Consider the following 16,553-nt stretch of genomic DNA (forward strand, 5'->3'; position numbering starts at 1 on the left):
TGCAGTGTGTTTTCTAGATTTCAGCTGTGAAGACATTGTTGAGGAAAAGTTTTCCTTAGAGATCTCCAAATGTATCTAAACAAGGAATCTTAACACCCCTGCCACCCAATACAGAAGGTGTTGGAGAGAGACATTGACCCAGAGTTAACCCCCGAAGCTTGGGCGTCTATTGGGAAAAATATGCACGCAACCCCAGAATCGGTGAGAAAAAATAAACAAATCAATTTGGAAACATGTCTCTGCTCACATGTGCTGTAGATGTTAGTTTGAGTCTTGGGGGCCAGGGAATTCGGCTCTAGATTAACTTTGATTTGGATATTGTTTCATTTGTTTAGCATTGATAGATATTTCTGTTTTCAGGACAAAAGGACCATTCTCTCTGTCCCCAAAGGCTTTTGTTGGTTTGAAATGTTGGTTTTAAACAGTAACTCATAATAGTTTATTTATATACAGATATAAAATGAACTTGTAATGTTACACACAGTTTAAGTTGAGCCGTTTTTTATGTTAAACAAAGACTGGAATAATAGGATTATTAATGATTCTGCTTTCCTGATCGATTTGCACATCAAAACTCACCTTTCCAAATGTCTCCCCCAAACAGAGAAAGCTGCTTATTAAGCAAGACGAAGAAGAAGGGGCCGATGAAGACACAGAAGAAAAATGCACCATCTGTCTTTCAATACTGGAGGAGGGGGAGGACGTCAGGTAAACAGCTCCCCTCCTGGGTGTTTTCCCACGGTTTTGAGTGTTTAATTACGCTTTTAGGGGCATGACATATGGGTTGGCAGGTGTAATTGTTCCATTCAGCCACAATCTCTCGAGAAATGTTTTATTTTAGACCCAAAGGTACAGTAATAAACAGAAAACCCCAGAGTGCCCTAAAATTACCAGCCTCATGGAACTGATTTTTGGCACTCGATCAAGGATTTTCTGCCCTCTGTTGGTTTTAGAGGAAGTGATGGTCTCTACATTTTGCATCTTTTAAAACATTTTTTAACAAATGTAGGTCTCTACTAAATTAGCCACAGTCATCACAAATAGCATTCAAATGAAGTACACATTTTTAAAGTAAAACCTATAGTTTCCTTAACTTGTCATTTTCAGGTAAAACATATTTTGTGTGATTATTTTGGATTTGGTTGATTCATTAATCCTCCTTCAGCAAAAAAATAATATTGGGTTTACAAATTCTTCCTTTGTTTGAATCATCAATGTTTTCCTAATAGCTAAACGTTGCCATCTAGTAGGCTTCATTTGTGTCTAGCATTTCTACTTACTAAAAATGCTAAGGCAGAATAAAGACCAGAGGGCAGCAGTATGTAAAGAATATAGAACATTCCAGGTTTTTATGTAAACTCAGATATTTGATATTTTATTTTTCCAAGAATTATTTTTAAAGGATAATGTCGGCGATTTAACAAATAGTCTTTTTATCTTTGATACATTCAGCAAATTGTTTAACCCGAGCGTAGCGATGCTCATCCTGCAATAGTTTTATGAACAACAATGGAGCTCTGGCACAGAAGAATGAGCTCCGGCTACACAGACCCTATTTGTTGTTTGATTGTTGGTTTTAATGTTTGTCTCTGTGTCTCCCCTCCAGACGCCTACCATGTATGCACCTCTTCCACCAGCTGTGTGTGGATCAGTGGCTCCTCACCAATAAGAAGTGCCCCATCTGCAGGGTGGACATTGAGGCGCAGCTGTCTGCTGAGAGTTGATGCTGTTTTTCTAACAACCCCCCTTTTGTTGAAAATTTATTTTGAGATCATTTTAATTTCTTCTCTTCAGTACTGCAGTCAACCAAAGATGGCATGAATTACCTGCGCAGCTCTTCTACGAGAAAATAAAAAAACACCTGACGAAAAAGCATTGAGCCTAGAGTGCCAGCTACCACATATTACTACAACAGCTAGAATTCTCCATTAAGGGTTTAAGATTTATTGTATTTATAAAGCTTTTATGTAGCTTTTGATTGTTTCCTCAAGTGTCATTTTTTGTTTTGTTTCTCTGCATGTTTCCTTGCAATGCATTTCTTTGCACATATAACATGGGCTTAACACGGCCTAACAACTCGCAGGTGAGGATAGCTGCTCTAGTAAAGATGCATTTCTGTAAACCTAATGCCTTGCTTTACTAGAAGACAATGTCACCATCCAGTTTAAAAAAAAACAAACATTGCAGGATTCATTTTTACCAATCATTGTATTGATTAGTTTATGTTTAGAAGATGTGGATTGTTAGTGGAAGATGTTTTTTAAGTAAATCAAGACATTCCTAACTAGGGAAATATGTTAACAGATCAGCTGCTGTATTAGTGCACACCCAGTATTTCTAGAGTGGAAATAAACTCCAATGTTCACCTCACCTCCCAGAATATGCACATGCTTTGCTACGATCACACCACGCTCCAGCACTTCATTTGACTAAAGACACCGTTATCACCGTCATCTGACGTATTCTAAAGAAAAAGGAAAATGTCACCTGCCTCTCTCAACTGTTCTTCATAAACTGAACGAGTGTGAATTTCTTCTTCATGTTTTGGGGGTTGCTCCCCGCAGACAGGCCTGTGATGGTTAGTTAGGTTTCTGTAAGAGGATCTCAGGTCTACATGTGTGCAAGACATTTCACATGAGCCTGCAACCTGGGATCATTTTGTCAATTTCATACCGGCAGTGGCATTTTGTGTGTGTGTGTGTGTGTGTGTGTGTGTGTGTGTGTGTGTGTGTGTGTGTGTGTGTGTGTGTGTGTGTGTGTGTGTGTGTGTGTGTGTGTGTGTGTGTGTGTGTGTGTGTGTGTGTGTGTGTGTGTGTGTGTGTGTGTGTGTGTGTGTGTGTGTGTGTGTGTGTGTGTGTGTGTGTGTGTGTGTGTGTGTGTGTGTGTGTGTGTGTGTGTGTGTGTGTGTGTGTGTGTGTGTGTGTGTTCAGAGGGAAATACACAGCTTAATTTGGGATAAATATTTACTTGTTTGTTCTCACACATCAAGCCATTTTATCCACCCTCCCTTTTGTCTCTCTGTAGTTGAGCAGCGGCGCCCATTTTGGCTGCTGCGGAAAGAAAAACACTAATACTGTTGACTAACTCACTCGCATAGACTTGCACAAGAGAGAAAAAGGTCGGAGAGTAGTTGTGAATATGACGTGCACTGAGGCCATGTATTTCCACTCTGATGAATATTAAAAAAAGGACAAAAAAGATATTTTGAATGGAGTGTTGAAATGCAGTACTTAAAGCAGGTACCCATGCATCCGTTGACTTAAAGGCACCAGGATCATATTCTGTGGGATTTATATTAGTTTTAAAAAATAATATTAATAAACTTGGATAACTCTTAATTGGGTCTTTTCCTTTATGTCCTCTTTGAAAATCAGATGTTTGAGTGAGTGTTGGGTCTTTCCTAAAACAGGTATTTTCTGAAATGATGACATTGTTCCGAGTGAATATAGAGTTTAAAAGAAAAACGCATCTGAAACCAATTCAAGAACGTACTGTAAATGCTCTCATTCTGCCCCCTTTTCAAATGCATTCAGTTCAGTCTGGGTAAACGATATCCTGTTGGTATAGAAAGCTATTTTATATCATATTCTCTTTTTGTATTATTTGTAGATTACACAATGTCATTACTTGTATATATTTTGCTTCAGTTTGAAATAATTATTGATATGTCATATGTAAATGCTCAAAAACAGATAAAAAACTGGTAAATTCCTCTTTTGGTCGAAGTTTCCATCACCAAAGCCAATCCCTACACATTAATTTGCTCATTCCAAAAAAAAATCTATTCAGTATTAGGTCTAAATGTCTAAATGTGGTATGTATTACACGGAGCATCTTCACCATCCATGCCTCCAGTAATTGGGTCACATATTATATAATAACAAGGCACTGTCTACCTTCAACACTTCCTCACAGATTGTTTACTTCTGCCGGTTTTTATTTAGTCAACACATTTTCCTCCTCGTGTTTTTACAGTCCTGAAGAAAAAGGAAGATATTCCATAATTGACTATCTAAAGAGCATACTTATATTAGAAACGTTTCCTTGATTTTGAAACGCTTCTGCTCTCGTTTGAGGTTGACCATCTTGCAACTCCTTACATTTATCTTGGGTTCCCACCCCGCAGGCTGTGAACCACTGCCTTTGTCGATCTTAGGGTGATCCAAAATCTATATTCAAAATAAAATGAATCCTTTTTTAAAATGTGTATTATAACCATAAATAATATTCTCTAGTTTCTATTTTTATGCTTCCGTTGACCTTTTGTCTGTTTTGCTAATTCATTGGGGATGCCAGTTCCAGGACTGGACTGAATGATTCAATTCTTAAAAAAAACTAAATTATTTTTTTATTTTGTAGGCCTTAAAACATTTCTATACCAATCATACTCAGGCTAATAAGTTCTCCTCTCATGATCTACAGTATAAAATAAAATAAAATAATGCTGCTACAACACGGGTAGATGGCGTAAAATCTAATTACAGTCAAAGAAAACCGTTGAAGCAACTCTTATCACTGGAAATTGTTGACGTATATTTCAGGGACTGAATTATAAATGGACCCTATTAAGTTGTTTTAAGTTGAAATACAGGCTACACATCCACAGTCCAGCTCCCTTTGTTCAAAGAGAAGATTAGGAGTAAGTATGACTGAGGAAATGAAACCTGAAGTTGCAATACCTGCTGCATCCACAAGATAGAGATAAAACTCTCTGAAGCACAAAAAATACTTTGAGTTTCAGCTGCTTTCTGTTTCAAGTCAAAGGCAAGGGTGTGACAATTAACGAACCGAGATAAAAACACTGCCTATACAAACAAATAAAGCCTGGATGACAGGTGCAAACAACAGACTGACCTGTCTATCAGAAATATCACAGGTGTTTTAAATGATGTTGATTTTAGCAGTGGAAGCCAGTACTGTATACCCGTTTTTATCAAAATGCGTTACATTAAAAAGCAAATTGTGTTTAATGTCAATATGATGCGTCTATAACAGGGGTGCCCAACCATTGGACCGGGGGCAAACTGCAGTCAAAAGTGTAATGGGCTAATGAGCTGCCAAACCTTTTTGTAACAAAATAAATGAAGAGCTGTGATAAAGGCTGGTTTTTTTCTGAGTGGCCCAGCCCTTTGTATATTTTCCTGCTTGTGGCCCTCAGTGAAAAACGTTTGGACACCCCTGCTCTATAAGCTTCAGTCATCATGACTAATTTTTCACTGGGGGGTTTAGTGACCTAAATTCCTAACATTTTAAATGATTCATAAAAAGACAATTCTTTACTTTCAGTGATTTCATTTCATCAGAACTTTATTCCTGTCAGGAAAAAAGTTTCAGGCCAATCATGTATGAAAACTCTGGCACTGCTGCTAATAAACAATTACATTAAGCAAAATCTCTTATGTTATATACATATATTTTAACAGTTAAATGTATGTAATACATGTGAAAACAAGAGTAACTAGATTAGAAAAGCTTGGCATGAAACATCTGATGTTTTGTGGGGTCTGGTCTGTTAGTAGCCTTAACAGATGTCAGTATTTTTAAAACCTTGGCCTGCAGACCTGATGGCAGATAAGTATAGACATATGATAATAAGCATAAACATCCAGTTGATCAATGTTTATTTCTGATCATAAAAACAAAACAAAGCAGTTAAATATACAACATTACATGCTTTATTAAAAGATCCATCTACTGTTTCGTATTGCACAAGGATGTTTTCAACCATCCCAGATCAAACTATATTTCATGATGCATAAAATCTATAACAGAAGTCCCAGCTGTTTTTGTCTTTTTTCTTTTTGTTTACTGACGAGAGCATAATGTGGTTATTTGATTAAAAAAATACATAGGAATGTGTAAGTAATGCAACAGCAGTGCAAAGATGTGCAGAAACAGTAAAGCAGAGCAAAAGTGAACTCTTTGTAGTGCCACGGAAAAATGTCAACACATTCCTTTCACCTAAAAAAAACAATTTTGCACAAACAAAAATCCATTCACCCTATATGTGATAAGCATTATGTTAAGCTGAACTGTAAATAATGCAGCCCGGTGAGTATCAAAAGCAGAGAAAACTCAGAATACTAAGATTCTTCAGAGAAAATACAAAACAATTAATTTAAAATCTAACCAACGACAGGCGTACTTCTAAAATATGAACACATATACAGAATCAGATCCAAAATGCCTGTTTTTATCATTTCATGTAAACAAATTATTCTTGTCAGAAACTCAGCTTATTGCTCGCTTCGCAACCCGTCCTTCATAGACTTACCAGCTGTGGCAGAAACAAGTGAAGATGTCTGTGTCCAAGGTAGTACCTGTACCAATAAAGTGCTAATACACCACAGACCGCATGCCCAGGAGTCAGTATACATGGCTTCTACTCTGTGTCTAAAATATACTGGTGTAATAGAAAAACTAAAAAATAAAGATGAAGCTGGTTCTTCGGGGGTTTCATATGATTGCGTTGCCTTCTAAATGTGTTTTGAGGGACGAAAACATTAAAACTGTTATTGCTTTAGTATTAAAAATAATTAAAAATCAGTGTGATGATTTTCTGAAAAGCCGTTCCCTGTAAGTAGTTACAGTTTTGCACCAAAAATAAATATTCCTAGTAAAGCAGCAGTAGCTTCAGTTTTGCCACGAGGCGATCACCTCTGACTCCGCAATCAAACCTTCATCTGAGAGTAAAAATCACAGCCTGGTCCCACAGATTAAGCATACTTCATTTCAACGCTTCAAAAATGTTGGAGCTCAAATCCTCAGCAAGATATAAATGACATTAAGGAGAACACATAAAGCTATAAATACAATAAATAGTTTTGATCGGTACTCAGAGGGACTCTGGAGGAAAACAGACCCCAGGGTCAAACAGTCTTCTGAAGCAGAGCCTCATTTCAAACTGGTCTTCTGGTCTGGTGGTGTAACTGAGATTTACATTCATTTGTGAGAAGGCAGCAGAGGAAGAAGTGTGAGTTTTTCTCCTCATTGAGTCTCGCAGTGCGTCTCTCTTTGACCGTGAGCTCCGTCCCGTCCTCTCAGCAGGGAACAAACTCTCCTCCCTGAGCTGTAAACCTGCAGCTCTTAGACCTTTGTGACGTAGTTGTTGGGGAAAAGTCCCTGCTTTCCACGAAGTCGTCCTATCCACCACCCGGAAGCATCTAACCAACAGACATGAATGAATTAGTTTCCCATATCAAGCTAACATTTTACTGAGCTCTTAAGCCATCTTACCCTCTTTGATGAGGTCGATGAGGTCGTCAGCGTTGAAGCTGAGCTCGTCTGTGTCCTGAGCGTCGTAGGCGTACAGAGCTTTGCACTGAGGCACCTGCGGTTTGGGTTTGGGTGCAGGTTTGGGCCTTCCTCCCCCCGGCGCAGGCCTGCTGGCTGACGGTCTGTGGGCTCTGAGACATCATAACAAAGAAAAAGAAGGAAACCACACGACTGTCAATATCAGCAGGATGGTGCTACAGTGCGTTCATATGATGGTGCTGCTGTAGGCTGTGAAGTCAGAAGAAGCTGTTTGTAGGTGAGGTGGTTTTATGAGATATCACTCTTAAAGCACATTTAAAAATACTACGTTTGCATAATCACCATCTTGTTACTTATTAACTCGACAGACTCAAATTAGATTTTTACGCGGCTGTCAGAACCACAGTGCGTTCAAGCTTAAAAACAGAAAGCTCTTATTTTATTGTCACATTAACTGTATATTCTCCGGACTGTGTACGTCAGTGTAGAACATTCTTCCTGCTCTAATAGAACAAGCTGTTGCTGTTCACAAAGCAGCCACAAGATGGTGATTGAGTACACACATCTTTCACAAAGAACCAAGAAAAACTAAATAAAAAGGTTTCAGGAAGCATTTCAGAGCAGAGAGTGTTGATCCAAAGTCAGTAGTTGTTAAAAAGTGTGTTTTGTAAATTTCTGTTTCTTGGCTTTTTTACTTTATAGCTCTATATTCAGTTTCTACTGAACTAAATGCCAAATTATTGCATCTGTACAACCATTCAGAATAGATGAAGTGGCAAGAGTTTATACAAATGCAATATATGCATTTATTGAGTAAAAAATGTAAGCTTCCCAAACTTTCATCGTCTTTGTTCATCTTTTCAATAACGAGATTCCTTCATAAAAAAACATCTTTCATTTCACAAATGAAAGATGAAAGACTTTCATATTAAAATGAATTGCTAAGAATACCCATTTGACATCAGTGAAATTCAGCAGCAGCAGAGAAAAAAAAAGATAAGTTGCAAACTACAGTCTAACTACAAACTACAGTCAGCTCCTTAAGTGAGTTTGAACTTTTCCTTTGTCACCGTTACAAAACAAAATGTACAAGAGGAGAAGCATCAACACGTCCTGCAGCTGAAAGCTTCTCTAGTCCTAAACCACCACCCAAACACTGCAAACTCTCAAACTCACATTACTCCATTGGAAGTTGGTCGTCTGTCTCCATTGCTAAAAAAGAATAAATCATCCAAATTATGGCAAATTTCAGAAAAAAACAAGGGATACGAGTGTGTATCTAAGGTGCCTTTGGCATATAAAAAGTGTGTGTGCATGTGACGTTGCATCACACTGCCTAACTGTGTGAATACATGTATTATACAGAGCAGAAACAGGAATGTAAGTAAATAATGGGAGAGGCCTTTAAGTGTGAAACTAAGTGCCATAAGTCCCATGAAGCTGAATAATAATAATTAGTAGCACATGTCAGCTGTTAAAGTATTCCCAGTACCTAAATGTGTGAGTCATACTTGTCAAATTCATGGTAATGGAAATAGAAAAGACTCATTACCACTTTGCAGGTCAAAGTTTAAACTGCAACACCTAAGAACTAAGCAACCGAGTTATTGTGCAGTGAAAGTGGATTTTATTACCTTAATTACACACTTTGGGTATCTGTGATTTTCTATTTTTTAGGCAGTAAGATGTGATTCTGGTGGGTAAAATATGAAGAGTTTTTCTATTCATTTTTTTTTTAAAACAGCTCCAAAAATGACCCATTACAGATTCTAAAGAAAGTGTGGACTTTTATTTAATATGGCAAAGGGAGAATTGATGACAATCTGTGCACCAAACACACACAATAACGATTTACCAGGATAAAACTAAAAGGGATTATGGTGAACCTGTTCAATATGAAATGTTGACTAAGATGAATTGCATTCAGTTCAGTATACTCCGTGTTCGTACAGAGGCTATAAAGTACTTTTTCCTGACATGTGATCTGCATGTACGACTGTTCTTTTGTCTACTCCTGTATACACTGTGTTTACGGTTTGAATTTACTGTGCTGGTGGAGTTTCTCACCCTGCAGCTCCTTGATCGGGGACTTTCAGACAGTCCAGGTTGGGCTGCTGCCGGCTGCCGCCTCGCTCCTTCAGCTGGCTGCCGTTGCTGGGCAGGAAGGGCCGTGTTGGGTTGCCGGGCGCAGGATGCCGCTGGCTGTGGTGCTGCGCGTTCCTCTGATTGGCTGCATGGTTACTGTTTTTATGGCCACCATTCTGGTGAGCAACTGCCCAAAAAAAATTGATTGTTTTAGAAATCACATGGGTGTTAGAGGAGCATGTTCAAACCCTGTGACAGATGGTTAATGTGGATGTGTACCTGGAGGCCCCGGGGCGGCCCTCGAGGGGATGTGCTGGTGAGCTCTGGATGCAGTGGAGCGAACCTGAGAGAAGGTCTTCCTGGTGGGGCCTGAGGACAAAAGACATGTAGAACGAGAGATAAAAAAGGCTGTATTGAAATGTTTTTAAGTCACAGGAAAGTTACGCTTTTTCCATGTGAACATTTACAGAATAATAGTACCAACAGTAATCATGATTCAAAATAAGGTTGGATATATAGGTTGAATACTTTTTTAGGTTTATATTCTAAACACTGTGATGTCTATTCCCTCTTCATATACTCTGCAGAGACCAACTGCTCGCAAGTGTTGGTTTAGCGCTTATATCCAAGGATGAGCCATTGGAGTTAGAGTTCTTGGTTAGACTTTCTGACAATGTCACCTCATTGAATGACTTGAGTCCACACTTCAGGTAAAGGATATCCTAGCTCATAGTGAGATCAGGTCATTCAAGTTTCTTAATTGGATCTGTTAATACTCACGTGTGTTCTTTGGAAGCCCTGGGCCGATGCTGACCTGCAGAGATTTGCTCGTAGGCTTAAGGACAGGCATGTCTCCCTGACCCACGACAAACAAGACCTGCCGGGAGCCGCCACCGCTCAAGAAGCCCCAGTTCTCCTTCTTCAACTTCAGCTCCAGTCTGAGGGACAAACAATGCAGTTGTGGAAAGTTCAAGCCACTAGTCTGATTTGAAGCCTAAATAATAACGTTAAACTCAGACTATAGAGGACACACACAGAAAGAAGATAAGTCCCATTTATTCTCTAGGCTCCCTCTGTAGTTGACGCTCATTATTTGACATCTATTGTCTGTGCTTGTGTTTACTTACGTGTTACTAAACTTGAGTGGTAGCTTCCTTTGGGTTTTCTCCTCAAACCTGCGTGACAGTAAGCTGATGAACTCGGTCTTGAAGACACAATCCAGCAGGCTGTCGTACTCCTGCTCGTGCAGGATCATGAAATCATCCTGCATTGTGCTGAAAAACACGACGGCAACAGTTATTCATACACAAAACTTCAAATCCTTGCTTCTGCTGTGACATGAAAAGACAATATAACTTATGACTTAACAATATTTGTTGTTATTTTTGTTATCTTTGCTAGGCAGGGATCATGTTTATGATTTTACTGTGTGCGCATCTGTCAACATGTCTGCTAGGCCAAAAACAAACCTACAGTCTTTTGTAGGCTAATGTTTGCCCTTGACTCAAAAACTGACATCCATAGAAAATGTTGGTCTCATCTTGAAAAAGAGAATCTAGAAATTATCCATACTCTATAGGTATAGTAGTAGTATACCAGATAAACAAATCCCTGCTTCAATATCTTGTTGCCATCTTCACTGTATTTGAGCAGGAAGGGACGATTGACTCATTTCCTCTTTGTCTGGGAGTGGATAGACACACCTGGGGGTGATCTGCCCTCTATTGAGTTTTTTAAAGACACTCTGCACCTTAACTGCTATGCTTTGATGGAGGGTCAGAGTCATATTTCACATTTGCATGGAAACAAAAGGAGGCTCACAAAGCGGCTCACATCAGAAGAGGGAAGACAGCTTGTGCCCGTAACCCACACAAGGACACTTTGTTACTCTCAGTGAGGAGGAGCTTTTCTCTGATGAGCTTTTTACTGCTCCTGCTCATTGCAGCACCTGGTCCACATTACCCCACTAACTCAAAAGCCACATGCTCGCACCAACATCTCTGCGATTTCTAAAATACCTCTGAAACAAGTCATACAGCGTTCTGATCAACCAGGTCCCACACGTCTCTCAATTCCTTTATTTTTACTTTCCCTTTCAGTCACTATTGAACATTCTTGTTCATGTTTGTGAATGCATATTATTGCAGTAACATTTCCGAGGTTCATCAGTCTGCACACAAAGGGACACACACACACCGACACCGACACACACACACACACACACACACACACACACACACACACACACACACACACACACACACACACACACACACACACACACACACACACACACACACACACACACACACACACACACACACACACACCCCCACACACACACACACACACACACACACACACACACACACACACACACGTATAAAGGCAGGTTTATACACTCCATATGTTTTCAACATCCAATGTGTGACATTTACAAGAACATAGGAACTTGTGTGATTGGAAATCCAGACTGTGGCTTTGAAGTAGCTTCATGACTTTCTGCAGTGCAATTTGTACAGATTATATGACCGGGCCCTGCATAACAATCCCTCCTGCTGCACGATGGGAAGCAATTGTCTTGTTTTGGAAACAACTAATGACCTACTGGTATCATGTACTTGTACTGTACTTTTTTCTTTCTCTCAGCAGTTTTTGATTAATGTTGTGCCCTGTGTATGAAGTAAGAAAAGTCAAGGGGTTTAATGATAGCATGTTTTGTTTTGGTGGTGAGTTCCCATAATGCACATTTACTGTTCAAATTAAGACATCAGGTTTAAAATAAAAGCATAGGCAAATTTCACTGTATACAGCAGAACGGCATTGAGTTTGAAAATGTAGTTCTCTTGGATTAATATCTTATTCTTTTGTTCAGTAAGTCCTGTTTGAGAGACATTCAAAGAAATCAAATTATGTGATGAAGTGGCTCAGTTACAAGAAATTAAGGGTAAGTGACTATGAAACAAGGACTTCAGAGAACAATGCCAGGTAATGCAGTTTTTCGTATGAAGGCACTGTTTATTATTGCCTTTATTTTTAAATACTAGTTTCGGTCAGGGAAAGGGAAGTTTGGGGCCCTCTGCTGGAACTGAGACTCATCCTGATGAGCGGTGGGAAATTGGTGGATAGATGGATGGATATTTAAACATATATAAAATGAGTTAAATTGGTGGGATGCAAGTGCTTAAAGTTGACTTTCCTAGATTAAATGGGCAACATATTTGTTATGTTCATGTTGTGTTTGGTATGGGGAACATGTGAATAAAACATTGGTTCAGCCTGTTTTCCAACTGTAGCCAGGGAGACGCTATCTGATACTGGAGAACAAATAGCACAACTCAGTTTGACTCAGTTTTCAGGGGAATGTACCTGAGAGACACTGCCAGGATCTTCTCCACATCAATCTGCCTCTTCATCACCTCCATCACCTGTCCTTTTTCTGGACCCTGTTTCACCTTTTCTCTTCCAATCAGGTACACAGACTTTGGCGTCAGGATCAAGTCCCTCTTAATATCCTAAAAAAGCAGAAATAGAAAATCCCAATACACGTTTTGTCACTTTTATAAACAGCAACAAGCAGCAGACTGAAGGGGAATTACCTTGAAGCGCCGGTCATATTTTGTGACTTTGTCTGCAAAGTCGATCTTTTCTCTCTTCCCAAGGAACTGCCGGAGCTCGGGCCTGTCGTCCATACCGATGTAATCGCCTACAAAGTTTCTGTTGAGGCTGTGTCGCCGCCTCTCCTTTCGGTTCAGCAGCAGGTCAGAAGCTAGATAAACCCGGAGAAAGAGAGTGAGATATGGACACATACACACTGTGGAGACACGGATACAACTGTAAGATGTTTCTCCACCTACCTTCTTCCCTCATCTGGACGTACTTCTTCCGGGCCATGTACTTCCTCCAGGCCTTCTGGATGGTCCTGGCGTAGCCGTCAAACTTGCGCTCCCTTGTCTCCTCCAGCAGAAAGAGCTGTATACCAAACAAAGAGAAGCAATCAGACATTACATAAGAGACAGGATTACCTGCACAACACTAAAATTCATAACAGAAGCAGAATTTATACAACACTCTTTAAAGTGCCTCACAAAAAGAAACACACACAAAATGACAGTCAACAACTCAAATTACAAACAAAACAGCTAAATTAAAGATAAAATAGTGTACACTTAGTAACAAGAAAATAAGTAATAGATAAAATAATGAAGAAAAAGCCAAACGGTTAAGGTGAGTTTTGAGAGAGAGGACTTTAGCCTTTAGTCGTTTTAAGTTCCTCAGGTAAGATGTACTTATGGGTTGAAGGCTTGATGGTAAACCCAAACACAGACACACCTAAACACACTGAATGAAAGGAATGACGGCACGCACATACTGAACATGCCTCTGTGCAGCTGCACAAAGATACATCTCTGCTTTCACTGATAACGTTTAGGTTTTAATGGCTTTTCATTGTCAGAAGGAAGGCTTTGCTCATCACTACTGTACAGTCAGCATTGGCAGCGATCAAATCTGTTTTATGCTGAGCTGAAGACAACAAAATAAAATCCAATGTGTGTTTCTGACCTTAGTTTCCGTTTTCTTTTACAGGCCAGTTTAAAGGACTTATAAAAATCATTTAAAACTGACTCAAAAAAGATGTAAACATATCCTTAAATGTAGGATCATGTATTGATCGTGTAAAGTTTACTGCAAAATGTTTGATTTGTTTCCTATTTCAAATTTGTTCATACTTTTTATTCTTTATAATATTGATCAACATATTTTAGTGTGTGTGTCAGTATGATTCATACAACTTGTACCATTAGCCTACATACATGAAGTATATTATATAATTTAAGTAATTCCACCACTTCCTGCAGCAGGAGCTGACGGTGTGCCAACAGACCAGAAGTTGTCTCACCAGTTTATGCCATTTCCTGAAATGCTTTTAGACATGCAATCTCTCTCTACCCGCTCCCTGCAGACTAAACATCCTAACATCCTGCCCACTGCTGTAACAGGCTGGCATCGAGGCGGCAGGCCACAGGGCGCAGTGTGACGGGACAGGAACAAACCACAAACAACTAAATGTTGTTCTTGTTGACTAAGACAGTGACGCTGAGTTATTCTGAGGATTCAATCATTTACACCAGAGAAGAGATTAGGCTTTCCAGGTAACACATCCAAAATCAAACAGCTGATAGGGATTATGTTTATATTTCTCCATTATTTTACCTTAATTAATTTACGGTTATTAACAACAGTTTCATTTTTGAATGTATGATCCCCTGAATGTCAAATAAGTTACCTCAGAGTTGTAAATGGCAAAACAGATTATAATCAATTTACTTAATTAATTCCCAACCCAGCACTTGTAAAACCTTTGACGGACAGCGAGCCCCCGCTCATCCGTCACCACTTTGATAGAGAAACTTTTCTCCAACATCTGGCGTGGCGTCAAACAAACTTTACTTATTACATCCATTAGAGAGAGAACACTTCAGTCATTCAACTAATTAGCTGGTGTCAGTGTCTTATCAGACAGAGAGGCTTGTTTTGAGAAGCCTGGCAGCTCTTTTCAGCGGTCCGCCCTGTGTGATATTTGCGTTTCACATGCACACCTCAATGACTTGGACTCTCAGTCTGGCAGTGTGGGGGATGGGGAACTTTTGGCATGCATGGCTGCAATGAATAAGTAAAGGCATTGAGGAATCAGCTGTAAGGCCTGAATTAAAACTGGGATGTCTGTGTATAAGCTCCTCAATATACATTTCTGTGTGTGCATAATCCACAGGATGAGAGCACAGGCTTTGCACAAGTGCTGCTTTCATAGGAATCATAAAAAAAGGACTTATGGTGGAAAAAGACAAGCCTTTACGATGTCCCCCCAAACTCTGAAACTAAAACACAAGTACAGGCTGTGGTTGCAGAGCGGTGTTGACTCAGTGCTGACGTGGTACAAGGGTCGGGTTCAATCTCCTCCCCTGCATCAGGGATTCGAGCATGATTTGGGACAAGAGTGTCCTTTTATGGAGTTTAGTGTAAAAATGGTTGTTCTTTTTTTTCCCCTGCTAAGAAAAAGGGCTTTTTGCATGACAGCAGACATTCTGACATGGGAGTTTTACCTCCGTACAACAATAACAAATTCAATGTTTTTGCTAGGAGGTGCATTTTCCCGTATTCCTCTTCTAGGGCAGAGACTAAGCAACAGAACAGGATGTGAAGGCGAAGTAGAGGGAAAACGTACCGACTCTGGGGCCTTAATGAAGATCTTGGTGCGACCAAGCTGGAACTGATCCTGGTCCATGTTGACAGACCGTAGGAGGTGAAGGACGCCTTGTTTCTCGTCTCCTTGCCACGTCGGCCAGGATTCTTTGGTCAGGATGGCGTACCTGAGGACCAGGAAGCAAAGCAGATAAAGCATTTTATGTTGGCTGTTGAGTGGGGTTTAGATGGAGGGTTGTCTACATCATATGAGAGCGGCTACAGGCTTGGCAAACGTTAATGTTGATGTTGTATCAATCCAACCTTTTCTGTCCATAACCCAATTCTAATACCTAACTTTGGGTATTTACCGTTATGAAGCATACAAAGTATACAAAATAAAAAATATGTGTACCTCACTGTGTGGCAGGGGGACTATAATTATGACTAAATGAATGATTGGAAGCGGAAACATTTGATTTTATAAAGGCATTGACAGAGAAATTGCACTTATTGTGGATCATATATAGCATGTTGTTTAATAAAGACAATATCAGCATAAATCTCACAGTGAGTCTTAGGCAAGTTACCTGTTGAGGAACTTCTTGAAGACTCTGCGGTAGGCGTAGCCAGCACGCCTCACCCTGATGTTCTCCTTCAGACCTAGATACTCCACTTGGTGCTTTACCCTGAGGAGAAAAAAGGATCAACATTAGGATTAGATGGTAACAAAAAAACAATAATCAATACATTTTTAAGCTTTGATTGGAGTCAAACCTGCAATATATTCGCAAAAACTGACCCTGCATCATCTGAATGTGGTATTTAGGTTTATAACATTCAGATTGCTAACCCTCAGGTTTCTCCCTGCTTCCAAAAATGTTTACTTTTGAAGGTTGAGAATAAAGCAGTTAAAGGTGGAGTGCTTTAAATACATACTCCCGTTGTATTCACACCCTTGTCAAACTAGTTTAGACAATGCTGATTCAGCGTATCGAGTTGGGATGCCTGGTGTCTGGGGCCACTTCTTA

The 16,553-nt window shown here is 39.6% G+C and overlaps 2 protein-coding genes across 4 annotated transcripts in view; one reads left to right on the forward strand and one right to left on the reverse strand.

Moving 5' to 3' along the window:
- The window catches only part of rnf111 (ring finger protein 111), a 28,961-nt gene extending 25,250 nt beyond the window's left edge, over positions 1-3,711 (forward strand). The window contains exons 13-15 of one of the 2 annotated variants that reach the window (XM_063882118.1): positions 115-201; positions 605-708; positions 1,607-3,711. In XM_063882118.1, the coding sequence (XP_063738188.1) occupies positions 115-201; positions 605-708; positions 1,607-1,724 (309 nt within the window). In that variant the 3' untranslated portion in view covers positions 1,725-3,711. The remainder of the gene's footprint in view (positions 1-114; positions 202-604; positions 709-1,606) is intronic. The other variant, XM_063882119.1, reaches the window with a different exon arrangement.
- Positions 3,712-5,604: 1,893 nt separating this feature from the next.
- myo1ea (myosin IEa) overlaps positions 5,605-16,553 on the reverse strand; it is a 44,522-nt gene continuing 33,573 nt past the window's right edge. The window contains exons 18-29 of one of the 2 annotated variants that reach the window (XM_063881408.1): positions 16,113-16,211; positions 15,566-15,710; positions 13,197-13,311; positions 12,939-13,108; positions 12,709-12,854; positions 10,467-10,613; positions 10,120-10,277; positions 9,619-9,708; positions 9,322-9,526; positions 8,431-8,466; positions 7,237-7,406; positions 5,605-7,163 (exon numbers count right to left, since the gene is read on the reverse strand). In XM_063881408.1, coding sequence (XP_063737478.1) covers positions 7,087-7,163; positions 7,237-7,406; positions 8,431-8,466; positions 9,322-9,526; positions 9,619-9,708; positions 10,120-10,277; positions 10,467-10,613; positions 12,709-12,854; positions 12,939-13,108; positions 13,197-13,311; positions 15,566-15,710; positions 16,113-16,211 — 1,558 coding nt within the window. In that variant the 3' untranslated portion in view covers positions 5,605-7,086. The remainder of the gene's footprint in view (positions 7,164-7,236; positions 7,407-8,430; positions 8,467-9,321; positions 9,527-9,618; positions 9,709-10,119; positions 10,278-10,466; positions 10,614-12,708; positions 12,855-12,938; positions 13,109-13,196; positions 13,312-15,565; positions 15,711-16,112; positions 16,212-16,553) is intronic. The other variant, XM_063881409.1, reaches the window with a different exon arrangement.

Source organism: Eleginops maclovinus, chromosome 4 (assembly GCF_036324505.1).
Source record: "Eleginops maclovinus isolate JMC-PN-2008 ecotype Puerto Natales chromosome 4, JC_Emac_rtc_rv5, whole genome shotgun sequence".
NCBI classification, from domain to species: domain Eukaryota; kingdom Metazoa; phylum Chordata; class Actinopteri; order Perciformes; family Eleginopidae; genus Eleginops; species Eleginops maclovinus.